The sequence below is a fragment of the Petromyzon marinus genome, chromosome 28 (genome assembly GCF_048934315.1).
Source record: "Petromyzon marinus isolate PM22_M1 ecotype Great Lakes invasive population chromosome 28, UKy_Petmar_22M1.pri1.0, whole genome shotgun sequence".
Classification (NCBI taxonomy): Eukaryota; Metazoa; Chordata; class Hyperoartia; order Petromyzontiformes; family Petromyzontidae; genus Petromyzon; species Petromyzon marinus.
Window position 1 is genome coordinate 13,609,875 of NC_133694.1, and position 19,636 is coordinate 13,629,510.

The window sequence follows — 19,636 nt, forward strand, 5'->3', positions numbered from 1 at the left end:
GTGGTCAAAAACTTGAAGGTATTTTGATCAAAAACCGGTGCTTCGACGTGCAATGTGTGCTTCAATATAATAATTTTCCTGAACCCTTGGGTGTCCTATTTTATGAGGCTATTTCAAATAATTGCTGTGATACTGTTCATCAAGGGTGATCCACGGTGTGGTTGATAAAACCTATAATATAACGGTCTATATTGAGTTCAAACCTCCGATTAGCACAGTTGGCTACGTAGGGTGCGAAAGAAGTTCAAGAAAACGAGTTTGCATTGCCCCTGTGGGTTCCAGCATGTCTGCAGTTAATAATCTTTTTCCAATTTTCAAACAACAGCAACTCACTGGTTACGATTAAATCTTCCACACACTTGAAGCATTACGCTACTAAATGTGCATGTATTTTGAGATGTCGTTACATGTAATGAATCTTCGAATCCCAATGGAAAAACTACAGCGTTGTCTCATGGAATATTTGCTATAAATGATCTTCCAGTACAATCGGTCCGGCAATTAAGACTGAAGGGGCCGAATGGTGCTCACCCTGCCCAACACTGCCTGAAACGTCGCAGAAAGTTTTTGTGGACACTTAAAATTATTATACTTGTTTACCAAGTAAAGCCTCCCTACCAACAGTTTGAGTAGGGGGTGACGTTGCTATGTGTAAGCCCAATTGTGCAATTTGTAGGTCATTTTTCTGAATTAAGATGCATCAAATTTTTATTTAAAGCTTTCGTGACTGCAGTAATTCATATTCATGATTCTTTCGGTAAAGTCACGTAGAAGGGAAACAATAAAATAATAAAAAAATAATACAGATATCAAACAATACAATTCTCACGACGTTTCGACTGCAACACAAGCAATCATCATCAGGTGTGAAAACCACATCAGGTGTGTGAAAACCACACCTGATGATGATTGCTTGTGTTGCAGTCGAAACGTCGTGATAATTTTATTGTTTTATATATTTTTGATTGTTTCCCTTCTACGTGACTTTACCGAAAGATCCAAGAATAAGATGCATCAGTTACATAGTTTTTTTTTATTATTATGGAAGGAAACCAGAGAGCCTAGAGGAGACCCATGTAGAACAGGTGAGAACATACAAACTCCACACAGAGATGCCCGAGTTGGGATTTGAACCCAGAAACTTCTTGTTTGAAGCACAAGTGTTACCACTCCGCCATGCTGCCACGCGATGGATTTAATTCATGGTGGCAGGATTTCATTTCACGTTCATTGTGATAAACAATAATGGTCGGTAGAATTCTCAAGAGTAGACTATGTACACAGCTCTCCACACAAGTGGTTTTAATGTAAAATGCATATCCATTCATACAAAGTAAAGTTTCTACATGTATGCTACACACTGCCTCATGCAAGAAAGTTGTACGCTTCTATATGCATTTACAAGGAGAGTACGGATTGGGTTTACGTTTCATAGTGATGCATTTCGATTTAAAGCTTTCGTGACTGCAGGGATTCATCTTCTTGGTTCTTTTGGTAAAGTCACGTAGAAGGGAAATAATAAAATAATACAAATAAAGCAATATTTCACTGTTATTTTATTATTTCCCTTCTACGTGACTTTGCCGAGAGAACCAAGAATATAGTGATACATTTATTTAAAATGTGCGCCACCTGCCTTTCTAAAAGCAACTCAGTACTTCAGTGTCTATAGATATTTTTTTAGAAGAGGCCAAAGTTTGAGTTGCATTATTAATCGTCTCTCCTACCCATACAGATAAACTAATTCATCTGTAGCTTATTCACAACACGTATATGTTGGTAGGTTGACAACTAATTCACATACATATTTAAGTGAGTTGTCATTTTAAATACCTTTTAGTTGTGGATGTGTTTTTGGAAAGTTCTTTTTGTCAATATTTCTTCAAGAGATGAAAATAATTAGGGGCTGGACTCATCGATAATCAGAGCGACAGTGGAATGGTTTCCTTCGTTGGATTCATTGTCTCTCTGGTCTGCAAGAGCCCCGTTCATCGCGGATCTCTCGATGTTTACACCTGGGTCTGGAAGGGGCCTGTCAAAGTCCCTTACATTGTAGGTGTATTGTCCCTCTTTGCTGATCACTGCAGGAGGGTAGCAGTGGTTGCACAGGATCTCCTCGCTGATGTAGGATGTCCGCTTCTGACATACCTCCCCCGTATTTTCATCTCTGGCGGTGAGGAACACCACCAGCTCTAGGCCTGGCTGCACACTCCCAAGAACCTTACAGTAATACGAGACCATAAGTTAGAAACATAATGTGTATGTTGTGCGTGAATTCCCAACATGTTTCACGTTAACATGTTGTACTTCATATTTAAACGGAACTAAAGTTTGATTGAATATAGTGGTTCTTACATTTTCTGGACCTACTGCCCCACGGCACAAACCTCAAACAAATGTTGCAGACCATCATGCTGTAAATAATCTGATGTTTTGTACTAAAACATTTACAACAGTTCCACGGAACCACTTCGCACAGCCACGTGGATCACCAGGGGTTTGCAGACCATACACTCGTAACCACGGTGTTCCTCAATTTGGTTTCCTGCTCAAATGGGCATTCATATGGTGCTGTTATAAACTTTTGATTCTGTTTCCAGCCCGAAACCAGCAGAGGATATGGTTATTGTCTGGTTGAGTCCATAAGACAGCCACTGCTGACGTCCCCACAAGTGGTACTCCTTGTATTCTTTGGATCTTTTGGTAAAGTCAAGTAGATAGGTTCAAAGAAAATAACAAAAAACAACGACGTTTCGATCAACACACAAGCGGTCGTCATCAGGAAAAGGGGGTTAGCCTCTAAAGGCAAACTGTTTATAAAGGTTTGAAATGGGTGTAGCCCAAGTGTCAGTGATGGTACTTGTAGAGTGCAACGACGGCGCTGGTGGTGGGTTTCCACCAATTAAAGGGCTGCCAAGTAATCATTGCACCTCACTTTGCACACACTGTTGACGGTGGAGGTTGCTGCTAGAGGTGATGGTACTGATGATGAACATGTTGATGAACATGTTCCCCCCCTCTACGTCGTCGTTCATCATGCTGAATCCGCCAATTAAATGCTATTTTTTATGCTAACTCCTTTGTCAAGGCGCTCCGTTTCCTCCCACACAGCTTAAAGGACGCGGTCTGGGCTTGGCTGTGTTCACTCCAGCGCTGTCCTCTGGACAGTCCGGTCCCTTCACCTGATGAAAGCCACGTGTTGTGGCCGAAACGTCGTGATTTTTTGTTATTTTAGTTTTTACCTACGTGACTTCACCAAATAAAACCAAAGAGTATGTGATGGTACTCGTAAAGGGTCACGACGGCACTGGTGGTGGGCTTCCACGAATAAAGGGCTACTGCTAGTGGTGATGGTAGTAGTGGGCAGTAATGGTCCCGGTGGTGGGCTTCCACAAACTGGCCCGATTTCTGTCTTGAGACCTTACAACCATTCACTGGTAAGACCGCCTTAGCTGTACTTAACTCAGCTCACTTGGTATCGTTAATTAAGGACATCTCACTATCTCCAGGTGATTTGCTCGTTAGTTTCGATGTAGTCTCTTTGTTTACCAAAGTTCCTATGCCTGACACCATTGCAATCATTGAAGATTTGATCCAACAATGACTGAATGCTGATGTACCAGCCCTGGTGAGACACTGCCTCACAACCACTTCACCTGGAATGGAACATGCTACAAATAAGTAGAAGGTACCCCAATGGGTTCTCCCTTATCTCCGGTTTTAGCCAATGTTTTCATGGGAAAAAATTAAGACGGACGCCATCCAGGCATCCACACTACGTCCGTCCTTGTGGAAGAGATACGTAGAGGCCACATTCGCCATCTGGCCACATGACCGACCAGCTCTGAACCAATTCCTCAACCACATGAATTCCATACACCCAACCATCACATTCACCATGGAGATGGAAAAGGATGGCAAGCTACCATTCTTGGATGTTTTAATCGAAAAGAGACCAGATTGCTCAATGGGCCACTCTGTCTACAGGAAAACAACCCATACGGATGCCTACCTAAAACCTGACTCCCACCACCATCCATCCCAGAAGAATTCCCTCATCAAAACTCTACACCATAGAGCTTGATGTATTTCCGACCATCATCACCTAGCCAGTGAACTGGAATACGTACACCAAGCTCTCAAGACAAATGGATATTCAGACTACACAATCCGTAAAGCTATCACCCTAACCATTGGGATAGAACCATCTGAGGACTCAATCAAAACCATCACCTTGCCTGCCATACCTAGCAGGGGTCACCAAAAAGATTTCAAAAATCATGAGCAAACATAAGATTCGATTTAATACATAAAAGTACGTAAATTAGTGATCTGATCCCATCTGTGAAAGATGTGATCCCTGACCTGCAATACCCCGGCGTATACAAACCAAGCTGTGTATCTGAGGCAGTAGTTACATTGGGGAAACTACGCGACATGTCTCGGACCGTGTTCGTGAACATAAGGCAGATCTGAAACGCAGTGGGACAAATACCTCGGCCGTGGCTAAATATTGTTTTAATGCGGTGGGCTCACACGAAATAGATTTCTCTAAGACAAAGGTACTTTGCAAACCCACTGGCTGTCAACAAAGATTCGCTCATGAAGCCATCCATATATACAGACATAGACATAGACACGATTTCAACCGAGAAGATGGGTACAAACTCAGCAGTCACTGGAAGGACTTTATAAACTATTTTAAATCAATTCTGGCTGTAATGTTTCCATTTTAGGCCTGGCAGCCCTTAATTGGTGGAAGCCCATCACCGGGACCATCACTGCCCATGACTACCATCACCACTAGCAGTCACCCTTTATTGGTGGAAGCCCACCACCAGTGCCATCCTGGCCCTTTACGAGTACCATCACCTCTAGCAGCAACCTTCACCGTCAACAGTGTGAGTGTGTAAAGCAAGATGCAATGATTACTTGGCAGCTCTTTAATTGGTGGAAACCCACCACTAGCGCCGTCATTGCACTCTACGAGTACCATCACTGACACTTAGGCTCCGCTCATTTCAAACCTTTATAAACAGTTTGCCTTTAGACACTAACCCCCTTTTCCTGATGACGACCCCTTGTGTTGCATTAGAAACGTCGTAGTTTTTTTTACCTATCTACGTGACTTTACCAAAAGACCCAAATAATATGAATTCCTGCAGTCACGAAAGCTTTCAGTCAAGATTTCGTATTCCTTGTATTGACCACAGCGGGATGATGGGCTGAGTCAACCCCCAACCAGGATTTTAATTCGCCACTTTCTGATTGCGAAGTGCTAATTCGACTACTGTGCCAGCTGGCTGGAGCATCATCGGGAAAACTAAATAAAAGTAAAACTCCATTCTGTGTCTCCACAAATATCTAAAGAATAAGATTTCCAGACCAATGTTACCAAGTGTCATTTTCTTAAGCAAACTCTGGATTGTTTTCGACCTACTGGGTCTCATTATCAGAGTTTTGCTCGTTCCATACGCAGTTAATTCACGTTAGCACTCTCCACCGAGGTTTGTGAGTGACGTCGCACTGCTCACCTGCTGTTGCCTGTAGAAGGGGCTGGTCTCGGTTATGGCGTGGCAGTATGTGAGCGGGGACAGGAAGAAAGGGCAGTGTTCCTCGCCGTCCATGTGGTCGAGAGTGAAGGGGACAGCCGTCTGGTGCAGCAGCTCTGTGCCGTGCGTCTGGTAAAGCACCGCCTGCAGGCGAATGTGCAGAAGCGGCGATGGCAGCAGGTTCGCCACGCGGAACAGGAGGCAGCTTTGCTCTCCCTGCCGGTTCACCACCGCGAAGTGGCTGAAGCGTAGTGTTTCCGAACGCAGCTTGGGCCTGGCTAGCTTGGCCACGAAAGCTCCTGTAAGAAAAAAATGTGTACGTGTTCAGTCGGCACTGTGTAGACTTGGCCAGGTGGCATCAGTGGTCGAGCGATCGGCTCGCAATCGGAAGGTCGAGAGTTCAAATTCTGGATCCGGCCATTGGCTCAGCCCATCATGTCTTGGATGAAGAAAAATGGATAACCACTTTGTTGGGGAAGCTAACTGTGGTTGTCCTATGGATAGACTCACCCACGTCATAAAATGGGGAATTTTTTGGCTGAGGGCTGTAACCGCGATATGAGCACCACCTCATTGTGTGAGAGCTTGGATGGTACATCAGTTTCCACTGAATCAAAAGCCTTTTCGTAATTGATAAAAAAAACACATGCTTAAAAAGCCAAGGAAAGAAAGTTGCTTGACCTTCAAATAAGAAAACGAATTAGTTGACCTAGTAACTGCATTTTTATATGGTAGCTAAATCTATCGTACTTCAATATAGTTAACGCTCCTAACGTATTGTTCATGAAGATCAAGTGAATAGGAAATTCAGGTTGTTAAAATGAGGTCTGCCAATCAGTGTTTCCACCATTAACCGCATACACTGTCATACGATTATGTAAAACACAAAGGGTACGGTGGGTGTACCTTGATATACGTTTGGGTTATGTCTTGAAAACCTGAACGTAAAGTGAAAAATCGTAATTTATGTCAAAAAGTATTTCCCATTAGGTCCCATTATATAACCTAAGATAAATTCCTAAGAAAAGATTTCTGACCGAAAACCTCCTGAAATAACACTTTACAACACAACTGAGATATTCATGCATACATCTGGATAATAATGACTAGACAGGTAATGCAAAACAATTACTGTACACTGTAATTTACTAACCATAAACTGTTGTGCACATTCTGTGAGGTGATGCTGTTGTGGTGAGGTGTTGATGGGCGAAGGGAGGAGGGGTGACTGGAAGGGTGAGGGTGTGGCAGTATCTACAGTAAATACAGTACTTACAGTACAGAGCATGGTTTGATCATAAGCTACTTTGAACTACGCGGCGCTTGGCTTGGAAACAAGGGGTGGCGTTACATAATGCGGCGGCCAGACAAAGAGCCTGGAACAGTATAAAAATTAAATGGACAAACGACACAGCATGTATTTACTTTAGGGATTTTGATTATTTTCCAGCAAAAAAAAGTCGAATAAAAAAATGTGATACCCACAAATCAAGGCATAAACCGAAACCGTGAATTAATGACGAACGCAATAACGAATCTTCGTAAAGTGAATTAACATACATCGGGATACACCACTATCAAACATTTAACCTGAGCATGCATTACTACGTTTGGATTTACTATTTTTTTACGAAATAATTTTTTTTGATTGTTCATAATTTCAACAGATTTTAGTCACTATGGGCTATTTTCACATTAAAATTGTTATTCATTGGGTTAATGTGCGCTAAATAGAAGTTAACCCTTTACGTCTTGCTTTGAATAATGTGAATGTAAGTAGTTGCGGTCGCAAATTCCTGTTTTATCAGGAATGATGATTTTTTTAACATGCAAAAAAATGTGCAAAAAACACATTTAGCAGAGTTGCTTAGGTTACTTGAGTTTGATTGAGGTATGCTCAGTTGGCTTCTCTGCAGTGAATTTTATTTATGATTATTTATATATAAGTGCACAACTTTATCTGTGATGAACGCTGCACTTTCCGTCGTTTTCATGCAGGGGGCGCTGCAAACCTACGCGCCCCCTGCATGAACGACGGAGGCACAGGGACACGTTCGATTACGTTGGAATCGATCTGCAGACGGCGGTCTTCTCGCACGGCCAGCTCTGTCGCCTTATCTCGATCCCGCAATCCCAAACAGGTGAAAGTCTGCATCGAACCGAACCCCCAGCAAGTCCATCTACTTAACGACGAGAGAAAATTCACACGAAATGTCGTTTTCAATGCAGTCCTCCAGATGTAAAATTATTTTAGCTTTTCATGAAGAAATAAAATTATCTAATTCAAAACATAATACAATTCAAAGATGTTTCATTTTAAAACTTCAAAACGGAGCATTGGGTGCTTGTATGAATGCGTCGTTCGTGTGCAATTTTTTTGTGACTTTCCTGGCCGAACAACCCCTAATTATACATATTTAGCCAGGAGAGCCTCACTGAGTCTCAAGATTCCTTTTCAGGAGGGTCCAGCTTCCTTTTTGCATTCAGGGGGCGACGTTGCGTTGTCGTCCTAAAAGTATTCTGCCGTGATTTTTTTTTATTTGGACCATGACACTGGCACACAATGGCTTTACTCTTCTTCAAATTACTTCACGGGATTTTTAAAGTCCACCTTGAAGCAGACGGGAGCGTAGCATCTTACGTTTAACACGCAGCACCGTGGTACTAACCAGAGCCACGAGATGGATTCGAACGGCGAATCTCTGCAACAAGCGGCAAACGCACTCCTACTGCTGTCCCACATTACAATTTTGAAATGCAATGTGACGTAGCGACCTCCCACCTGTAATGAGCGCTTCCAGCATGAGTCCCAGGATCATTTGTACAGTAAGCAGAGCCACGGCCTGCGGACACTCCCCGTTGGGGTACATCTTGCCGTAGCCGATGGTGAGCTGAGTCTCGACGGCAAAAGAAAAAGCGGCGCGCAGGCTCGTGATTGCCTGCACGCAGACGACGTGCTCAGGGTCCGGGGAGGCCTCCACGTCCCCATGCAGGTACGCAATGAGGTACCAGAGCAGCGCAAACACAAACCAGCTGAGAAGGAAGGCGGCGGAGAAGACGAGCAGCATGAAACGCCATCGCAGTGACAGCAGCGTGCTCCAGATGTCACGCACGTAGCTCCAGCAGCCCATTGAGGAGGAGGAATGCATGCGCAGCGTGGGGCGGCCATCCTTGGTCATGAAGCGTGGCCGGGGTTGAGCCAGCAGCGGCCTCAGGCACACTTGCTCGTAGCCCACACTGTCTCTGTACAGGGCACACATTCTGAGACCACCTGCCATGGTGGTATCAAGTTAATCTCACTGTGTTTACGTTCCTTACCCAGTCAGTCTTTGTCCGGTTTCCCTAGTTGGGCTGCATTCTGAGCAATTCCTCTGTAAATATTGCACTTCTGAAAGTGGCCGCAGGCGTGGGTGTCAAGTTTGACGACTTTAGACAAACACTCCTGAAGATGGCCGCAAACCAACCCAAAAAACCCCTTGAAGCGCCTGTGTAAAATGTACGTCTTGAATAACCCAGTAAGCATATGTTACAGATTTAGTTTGTATATTAAACCAAGGCACAAGTCATCATAAGTAGCTTATAGTTTTTGTTTTAAGGCTGCTTTTGGTTTGCCATTCCAAGATGACAGTGTATAGGATTGCTTCTATATGCAATGCTTTATGAAGTCAAGCCTTTTCATTTTGCCACGTGATAGTCTTGTGCCATGAACAGGATAATGAGCATACAAATTACACTGCTGAGGTTATAGATCTCTATAATTGGAATTCACATGCTCAAATTAAAGTTGCAATTAAAGGTTTTTGCAAATTGCAGCAGGTGTAAAATGTATTATCCAGTCTTAACTCTATTAAGCATTGTACATACTGGTATAGAGGTTTGACATTTGAGAATATTCAAGCGTCATATAATTTATTATGTCAATATTTCTTATTTCATATTTTAAACTGCATTCCATCTACATTTAATAGTTCTCTTACTGGGCTGGGGATGTAAGTAGTTTACTTACTAAATGTGTTTATAGGTAATGTTTATATATACATGCTTATTGGTTTGCAAGGTATGGTGACATTGTTGCTTAAGGCTGTGATGCATGAATACCTTTCACTCTGGCAGTTATTTTTTAGCTCTGGGCATTAAGGAATTGATAAAAATCTATCATGCTGCCTCTACTTGATTACTGTGACATCGTATATAAATCAGCCCCCAGTACTGCACTGAAGAAGCTTGACTCAATTTATTACTTGGCCTTAAGATTTGCATTGAACTGCCCATATAGGACCCACCACTGTGATCTCTACATTGGATCAAACTTACCATCTCTTAATGATCGACGGCTTGTGCATCAGATCTTATTTATTCGCGATGTACTTACAAAAAACCAGCAGACTACCTGCTGGATCTCCTCACTGTTTCGAAGAACAAATGTGACCTAAGGTCTTCGCTCATTTACTAGCTTCACATTCCTTATTGCCGTACAAATACTGGAGGAAGGGCCTTTGCTATTGATGCCCCCAGGGTCTGGAATGCTAGCGCCAATAAACTGCAACTTGGATCACTACCTGTGAGATCTTCACTCAAAACTGCTCTAGAGGAGTTGTACACCCCTAGCTGCCATTGCTATTCAGTGGCCTGAAATCAAATGTATTGCTCCGGATGACCGCTGCAAAGTATGATCTTGAGTTTTGATTATAGTGTGCTGATCTTTAAAGGTGCATTGAGAAATGTTGATACTCCTGCTGTTATAGAGTGACTCATGCTGCCAGCTATGGCTGCAAAGTTTGGTCATACATGTTATGTATATCGTTTATTGTTAAATTTGAATCACAGTTTCTATGATCACTGTTACATTGTTTTTATAGATTTATTTTGGTGATTTCGAAAACGTTTTGGTTTAGCCATATTTGTATGTTGTAGTACAGAGTTAGACTGATAACTTTAATGTAAATTGTCTTATGGTTGTTATTGTTTGACTTGCATCCCCTGAGATTTTTGCACACAGCGTTGATATACGGTGCTTTTTCTGGAAGACTTTGCTGTTTTTTCCTGGATTTTTCTGTTGCGCGTAGTCACTTTAAGATGTTTCTTGTTCATATTTTTGGTGGTTGCAATTGCACCCGATTCAAGAGCCGCATGGCTCACAGGGCTATACCTAATAAATATACTGAACGAAAAACTGATATAATGTGCTAAACGTAAAGGCCTGCCTTGAAGACCTGCAGTGAAGCCCCATTCAGAATTTGGCTCTTAAGAGATATTTCGATCACAAGTCACCTTCCTGGATTATTTGCTTAAAGTCATAAAAAAACAACCACAGCTAGAAGAGTCGATTTCATTGAAAAGGTAACATACTCTTAAGTGATTTTGGAAAATGTAATGGCTGTCTCTAATATTCACGTTTGTTAAATTTTAAATTCACAAACTCGTACCGTTTACATTTTCTTAACAATTTGGTCACACTTATTTCTTTGAACCTATCTACGTGACTTTACCGAAAGACCCAAAGAATATGAATTTCTGCAGTCACGAAAGCTTTAAATCAAGATTTGTGAAATATTCTTAAGCTTGACTCTTGTTTCCACCTCTGTGATTTGGAGCGCCATGCGGCCGGCAAAGTTGACAGTGCACTGTACGTTGAGTTGCTCGCAAGTCTTTCTTGGCCATACGCAGCAACGTGTTTTTTTAGCCATTGGTTTTAAGCACAGTGGGGGTAGGCCTATGGCCCAGAATTGTAAAGTTACAGGCTGCCAACATCACACTAACATTCTATGTAAAACATGCTGCTTGCCACAGTCAACTTAGCAATGGTTAGCTTGAACAAAAAATAAATATACCCCTGGTCTCAATGGACTCTCATCTGGTTATAAATGTCGACTAATACTGTTTTTCAACAACTGAAGACAAGTAGGACATTTTGGAACATTCTTTATTATGTCAACAATACAGTAATATTTATCGTGTGTCATTTTGAGACTTATAATTTGTAAAAAAAAATATTACCCCGTAGCGACTTAAACATTTCACCTAGTGCAGTGGAAAGGCAGGACGAGGCATGAATGATGAAATTATCTGCGCTATTTCATCATTTTGCCTTTGGAGCCAAGTAATAAGTTATTGTTTATAAAAATACACACCGTCATTCTTACAATGAAAACCCGTTTTTATGAATATTGGGTTGCATGCATTTTTTTAGACCCACCTTTGCTGGTCGTCGCTGAGCTGTCCAATAGTTGTAGAATGGATAGCAGCACGAATGTATCAATCACTCGTTTTGCGTATGATGTGTACGTGTGTATGCTCTTTAATAAGTTACTCGGTGGTTATTGTTAATGTAATAACAAGCGACTGTTCTTACCGCTGGCGGTCTTTAGCCGTTCTTTAGACATTCTTATTTAAAATCAAATGGCGGGAATTGTGTTGATTGGCACAAATAAATGGTGCAACGTCAGGCCTGAAGGAAATGTGATAAGGAAACCGCAAGAACAAATTGGGTCACTCCACATAGTACCCCGTGTAGTTTTATGTGTTTAAATATAAAGGACAAATCTGCAGCTTGATAATGTAAATTAGCATGTTCTGTTTACGTGACAACCCTTAATAGTTGGCTGTATAGGGTGGTGGCGGGTATTAATGACACATTTATACATTTACGTGATCTAACCCAAAAAAAACCTCTATTATTGTGAAGTATGCTCAAATGATGCCCTCGTGACTCAGTTTGGTAAGGTGAGTATCCAGCAGTGGATTGACCAGCAATGTAAATAGTTAGTCATTACAGGCCCGATGGCTCGGTGGTAGAGAAGAGCGGCTCACAATCGCAATGTTGAGAGTTAAAAGCCTGGTTGGGATAGATAGCCTATCATTCATCTGGGGTGGATAAAATTAGTACCCCTTTGTGAGGAAGTCAACAGCGGTTGTCCTATCGATAGACTCGCCTACACCACAGGAATGTAACATTTCTACCACTGGCTCAGTGCTGTAAGGAGTATATGAGCATCACATCAATGCTCGTTTGAGCAGAAAATAACTGAATTCTTGACAAAAGATCATTAATTAGGCATTGGGCTGGAACTCAGTGATTTAGCGATGTCAGGATGCATAGGTTAAAGATGTTAACTGATGTCACTACACACGTAAAATAATCATGAGCGCTATCGTGAAGAATATATGTAACAATAAATAAATGGCCGAATGGATGTGAAGAAAAAATACTTGTATTTATTATGTGGAAAGGCCAATATGGGAAAGAGGTGTGTTGCCTCGTTATTATATACCAGCCTTTTTGCCCATCCAAGGACAGGTGTATTGCAGTAAATCTGAAACTTGCAAGCGAAAAGCAGACCGCGACATGATATTCATTGCATCCATTTGTGTGCAATTTGTAAGGCCACGTTGACACAGACTTATTTCATTTAAAGGTTATAATCCCTTGTTCATCATGACGCCCTTTTTACTTATGTCTTAATAGCGTTACGGAAGTCGTGTGACGTGAGGGGTCTGCCTTTGTCGTGAGGGTTATAGGTTGACGCTGAGGAGGGGGGAGGAGGCGCCTCGCCCCCCCCATGTGGAGTGACGTCACCCGCTAATTATGATTAATGGAGAGGGTGTCCATTTGGAGGACGTAACCTGTTCTTGATTATTAATGAGGGGGGCTGGTCGACGTGGGGTGACGTTACGGGCGTTAAGGACATTTGCGTGATTTTAGTTGGTATTATGTGGGTGGTTGAGTGGATGAGTGATGCAGTGTGGTGTTTGAACACAGTATGGATGAGACGAAATAGTCAGTCTGGTCGACCGAATCTACAATATGTGTGGAGGAATCGAGTGAAGTTCATGGAACAGTAACTATGGTAGTAGCCTGAGAAATCCTGTGGTTAGATTATATCAAAACTGGAATTGTAGGTATAAGGCACATTGGTGTGAACGAAAATTTCAGTCCTGTTCACCTGTGGAAACTACAATCCAGTTTTTAATATCCAATGCGGTTGCAGTTTGTGGGTTTTGATACACAGCGAAATCACTTCACAATGGCCAGTCTAGTCTGTGAATTTTTTTAATTCATCACTCTTGGCATCCAAAGTATCTTCGAGCACAGTGTTCATTAATAGGTGTTGTGTTGGTTGGCCAGTCTTCATTCAAGAAATACAGTAGAACCTCGGAGATCGAACGCACCAGAACTCAAACAATTCGGTGTTCGAACAATATTTCCGAACATTTTTTGCCCCGGAAACCGAATGAAATTCGGAGGTCGAACGGGCAATCGCGACTTTAAATAACTTGTACGGCTGAGACGTGTATGGCCTGCATGCATGACGCTTGCCCAGACAAAGGGGACTGACTCCCCTTCCAAACAATAACACCACCACCACCACCTCCTCACCACCTTCCACTCAAGCCATCAACGCTCCTTACTACAGGTAAAGTGAAGTTCAATGTTCATTTATTTCATTTGTTCCATATATTTATTAATTATTCCATTTATTTATTGTGTTTCTTGTTTTTTGTATGATTTTATGCATGTAAAAATGCTTTATAATGAGAGATTTCTTGTGTCTTGAACCAATTAATATCATTTACATTAATTCTTATGGGGAAATTAATTCTGTGTTCGAACAAATCGGTGTTCGAATGGCCTTCTGGAACGAATTAAGTTCGATCTCCGGGGTAGCACTGTACTGAAAACACTGCAAGGGAACAATCTGCATAAACGTGTCTCGCCTCTCGGTCAGTCATGTAATCCGGTTTTTAGCTTCTGCTTTAGTGGGAAGCTTCTACATTTAAAGCCATACACACATACCTCTGTTTATTCGTATGCCATTGTTTTCCCAATCCACTTTACAGAAACATCTTCTAATATCACTGTGAGAAACGTTGCCTAACTCTGTCACCTTGTCCGACTTCTCTTCTGATATGTATGTTGGTACCTTAATGGATTCTCAATGTAGTTCCACTCTATTAAATGGTTTGTTCGTTCCAAATCTTTTTATTTAGGCTTTGGTTTGAAGTCGTGGATGACTGCATGAATTTCCACTGGGTAAATGCCTTTTCATCGTTTACAAAGGCTTGGATACATTAACATGTAGGTTTTCTTAACACAAAGGATTTTTCAGCCATGATTATGAATCGTTGTTTTTTGGGTTAGCCCACGGAATAACCTGATCAAATTTGTGCCATTAAACCCTCCACCACACAAGCATTTAACACGCCAGTTTTTCTTGTTTCAGGTCACAGTTAAGTGCAAGAACAATTTTCATAACTAAATTTAGCAATAAGATTTGTCAATTCGTTTCAAACTTTGTTAAGCCGCTTCAGTTCAAAATCCATGACGTCAGAATAAAAATCCAGGAAGTCGTGCTTCTGGTGTCACCTGACCAGGCTTCTTAAATAAGTGTCATGACCTCAGAGCAACAATCAATCGGATTTAAGCTAGATATGAAAATCTTGGCTCATCAGACGAATTGAGAAGCCCTCATTCTGTGAGCTCAAGTCTGGCTAGCTGCTAAATTAATGAAAACTTAAGTAACAAAAGCCCTATGTATATGTGTATATAAATTTAATGTTCCAGTGTGTGAATGTGTGTGTATTTTCCATAATACAGGTTTTTTTGGGTTAGATCGCGTAAATGTATAAATGTGGCGTTAAACCCGCCACCACCCGACACAGCCAATTAGTAAGGGCTGTCATGAACAGAGCATGCCACTTCGTTACTAGTACAGCACACCGGTGTGTTGGAGAGCAAAGCCACAACATTTAACGACACATTTATATATTTACGCGATCTAACCCAAAAAACTGGTATTATGGATGATATTGGTCGCGAAAGCCCTACGTGTTAAACTGTATTTTGCTATATATACCAACAACTATTTACTGTACTGTAGTCTGTAGTGTTTACTGAATTACCATATTGTCTATCGGTCAGAATAAATTAACTTGTAGTTATGGTTAATGCGACAGTAAACCCCATGTAGCCACACCAGCCTGCCTTGTGCAGCTATATACAATCAATGTGGTTTTACTCTAGTGTTCATCATGGCCAATGAATTAATTATAAATGTATTCTCATTGATCTGGGCCATTCATCAACATGCATTCTTATTATTTGACGAATATGATACTTGTCACAAGTGCACATAATGCGATAGGCAAAATGGTAATTGATATTCATTCATCAAATTTGCTGATGCCATGGTCATTATCATCAATGACCAGGTCATTATCATCAATGACCATTGGTAAGGAACTGTAGCAAATGAATAAAACACTTGATATGGCTGCAAAGTTTGGCACAAGATGAATGAGCAAAATTTAACTAATGTACATCAAGTTCGCTAAACACTTGGAGATGTGTCGAAGGGACACAATTGGAAGACACAGCAGGATACATTTACTTCGGACAGCTATTGCAGGTGAACCGAGATCAAAGTTACGTAATAGAGGCGTTTGAGAACAGGTTGGAGTGCTTTTTGAGAACTGGAGTTCGTGATGAAAACAGCATGTTATCCCAGGTGTATATTTTAATAAACAAAGCTGGATGAAAATGTTTAATCGCAAAGCGATAACCTTACACCAGCAGTGAATTGATCACAGTTGATGATGATATTGTTGGTAAGTATATTGTCCATGTATATGCATGTAAGTTGTATTTGTGTCGTAATGCACTTTGCTATAAATTTATTCGCATTAAATCGGCCAAATCAGAGAAACTCAAAGGGGACCCCAAAAGTAATGGAAAACATCTCAAGACGCCCTCGTTATTTAAACATCATTGATTTCAAAGCAGTTTATTTTATTTATGCACGTAATTTTGTTTCTAATACCATTACGAAATATACAGAGAAATTATATTTCATCACAAACTGGTTTATGATATCTATACATCATCCACACCTCCCATTAACATGGTTGGCTACATATGGCGCGAAATAAATTAAATATACATGCATCCAGTCACGTTTATTCACAAGCCGTAGCCAGCTATACAATACTCAGTTTTTCTATGTGTTATTTATAAGTGCCTTCACTATGACCCTTGTTGAGACCAAACATATAAAACCATGTCAGCATATAATTAACAATTGTATACATATTATTTATGTCCACAAACTGAATCTCTACTTGTGTACATCCAGACTTCTCGTATTTTTCAGAAAATGTCCATTCTCTGCTCATCGTTGTTCGGGTGCTCTTCGCGGTTTTCTAGAATGTTTCTCTCAACCCTGTCACAATAGATTGCTCTTATTGCTTGTGTTTAGCTTTTCCCCATTTGGTGACAATCCACGTGAGCACACATGATATGCACAATGCATGGGTGTGAGATTTATTCAATTTTTTGATATGTTTGAAGTTGCTGATGTCATTAATTTGGGTCTTGAAATGTCCGTGATTATGAATATAAAATCTGCAATCTTGGGTTTTTGCCATCTCAGGTCTAAGTTTGCTGTATACGACTCGATACACGTTAATTCACAGCACGTTCAGCGATAAGGCATGGTATAAATGCAGGCAATATATGATAGATGTTCAAAAACATAACGTGAGTTCAGTGCTTTTTTTTTACAAACATCAACTTGGAGAGATAGATTTTGACAACAGGCACGTGTTATATACACAAACATTAAATATCCCGCGCACGGCTTTAGGCATAAGAGAGGCGACATACCTGTGACCGGTATGAGTGCTGTGCGTAGGGCAGCACAGGAGCAGTTCACGATCATGCTTAGCCAACTGCAGGGCACTCACCGTTCTCCTACTGGCTTATGGAAAAGTTGGCCGTGTGCTCAAACCTCCCTATGCACTGGGTGGGGGGTGACAGTTGTCTCTGTGTACTCTGTGTTGTTTTTACACTCCATTACCCAGTCGCACTGCTCCAAGCAGCCTTCTGAAAGGTTAATGCACACATGCCTGGTTGCTATTGAGCGCGCTAAGAGGGGGGAAATTCAATTAGTTGGTGTCTGGATTAATCATGTGACATGTCATATGAGAGCTGTGGGAAAGAGAACAAAAAAAGATTGAAAAAGGATTGTAGTCTCTACTTATCAACAGTGAATGAAATATATATTCTTGGTTCTTTCGGTAAAGTCACGTAGAAGGGAAGCAATAAAATAATAAAAATATAAAACAATAAAATTCTCATGACGTTTCGACTGCAACACAAGCAATCATCATCAGGTGTGAAAACCACAACAAGAAAATGTGAAAAAAGTGGCGTTTTTTTAATGTTGTGGTTTTTAACCTGATGATGATTGCTTGTGTTGCAGTCGAAACGTCGTGAGAGTTTTATTGTTTTATATTTTTATTATTTTATTGTTTCCCTTCTACATGACTTTACCGAAAGAACCAAGAATATGAATCCCTGCAGTCACGAAAGCTTTAAATCAAAAGTGAATGAAATATTAAAGAATGGATCTGAACCTTATTTTCTTTAAATGTATTTGTATTTGCACATTTATTGAATGTGTGTATATATTAAATATAAATGTGCAGCCCTTTACTTTGTTTGCTAATGCCACTGTTGGCGGAAACTGCTTCTACTAATTAGAGCTCTAGAGGGTATTTCGTCTACTTTCAAACAAGCAATCATCATCAGGTGTGAAAACCACAACAAGAAAATGTGAAAAAAGTGGCGTTTTTTTAATGTTGTGGTTTTTAACCTGATGATGATTGCTTGTGTTGCAGTCGAAACGTCGTGAGAGTTTTATTGTTTTATATTTTTATTATTTTATTGTTTCCCTTCTACATGACTTTACCAAAAGAACCAAGAATATGAATCCCTGCAGTCACGAAAGCTTTAAATCAAAAGTGAATGAAATATTAAAGAATGGATCTGAACCTTATTTTCTTTAAATGTATTTGTATTTGCACATTTATTGAATGTGTGTATATATTAAATATAAATGTGCAGCCCTTTACTTTGTTTGCTAATGCCACTGTTGGCGGAAACTGCTTCTACTAATTAGAGCTCTAGAGGGTATTTCGTCTACTTTCAAACTTGCCAGTTGTCTGAAAAGCTGAGTAACAAAACTTTACCTCAACAAGTGTCCTGCCGATCGACGATGCATGGCATACCCAATTATGCTGCTAGGTGCACTGAGTGAGAATCATTTTAAGAAAAATCGGCCCATGGTTTCAACTTCCACGCTAGGATATGGAAATGAAGCGGGGACCTCTGGATGGCAAGTTCAGTGTGGTCACTGTTACACCACGGCAACTCCTTGTAAAGTGTATGTATATGTGTACATCAATATTATTTCATGATGTAGTGATGTAGCTTCTCTTGAGTGTAATTTTCACGCTGCACTGTTGTTGTTCTTGTTTCTCAATGTTTTGCAGCTGTTGGAGCCGTGGTGCCACCTGCGCCCCCGCCACCCACAGCCGTTCCGTCCGTGCGACCGGTGTTTGACGAAGCGAGTGCATTACTGGCCAAAAAGCAGCAGCACGACTTCACGCGGTCCGACAGTGAGAACTGGCGAGCCATGCGCGAAGAGGCCAATGGGGAGCGGTGGAGACAGAGCAGTCCGGGTAAGGTATACATACAAGTCCTTACACGTAAAATTGACAAAGACCCCCCAAAGAGCCTTAACATAATTTTGGGCAAGTGCTGTTAGTGAGCACCTATGAAGGCCAGAATGGTATATGAGCGGTTGCGTGGCAATGTTTACACACCGTACCAGGTACTCGTTTGAATACCTAGCGATGTTTACACACTGCACCAGGTACTAATTTTGAGGCTGAGTCAACCTAGGGCAAACTCAGGACCTGTTCAGATAATTTTCACTGATGTTGGCTGGGAGCGGGAATCAAACCCAGGTCGCCGGATTCGTAGCGCAGTGCGTTAACCGCTGCATTACCGCTCTCACCACACACATACAGATACATAGACATACAAACACACACACAGCTGACGTCCTGTTGCAATAAGCATCAAGGCTGCACTCATCTCCTCTCTACAGCACTGAGCCAGTGGTGAGGATTGCTCATTCCATAGAACAACCACTGTTGACTTCCCCACAAAGTGGTGATAGGCTAAGTCAACCTTCATCCTCGATTTGAATTTGTTACCTGCTGATTGTGGGCCGCTCCCTCTA

At 41.3% G+C, this 19,636-nt stretch overlaps 2 protein-coding genes across 13 annotated transcripts in view; one reads left to right on the forward strand and one right to left on the reverse strand.

Moving 5' to 3' along the window:
* The window catches only part of GIGYF2 (GRB10 interacting GYF protein 2), a 145,297-nt gene that overhangs the window by 47,390 nt on the left and 78,271 nt on the right, over positions 1-19,636 (forward strand). For all 12 annotated transcript variants that reach the window (XM_076070359.1, XM_076070367.1, XM_076070362.1 and 9 more), the window contains exon 8: positions 18,882-19,070. In XM_076070359.1, coding sequence (XP_075926474.1) covers positions 18,882-19,070 — 189 coding nt within the window. The remainder of the gene's footprint in view (positions 1-18,881; positions 19,071-19,636) is intronic.
* On the reverse strand, positions 918-11,984 carry LOC116947051 (inward rectifier potassium channel 13-like). The gene is made up of 4 exons (XM_032962445.2): positions 11,749-11,984; positions 8,335-8,823; positions 5,535-5,851; positions 918-2,220 (listed from the first exon to the last, which is right to left on the reverse strand). Exons 2-4 carry the CDS (start codon positions 8,810-8,812, stop codon positions 1,900-1,902), a joined length of 1,116 nt encoding a protein of 371 aa, XP_032818336.1. The 5' UTR covers positions 8,813-8,823; positions 11,749-11,984; the 3' UTR covers positions 918-1,899.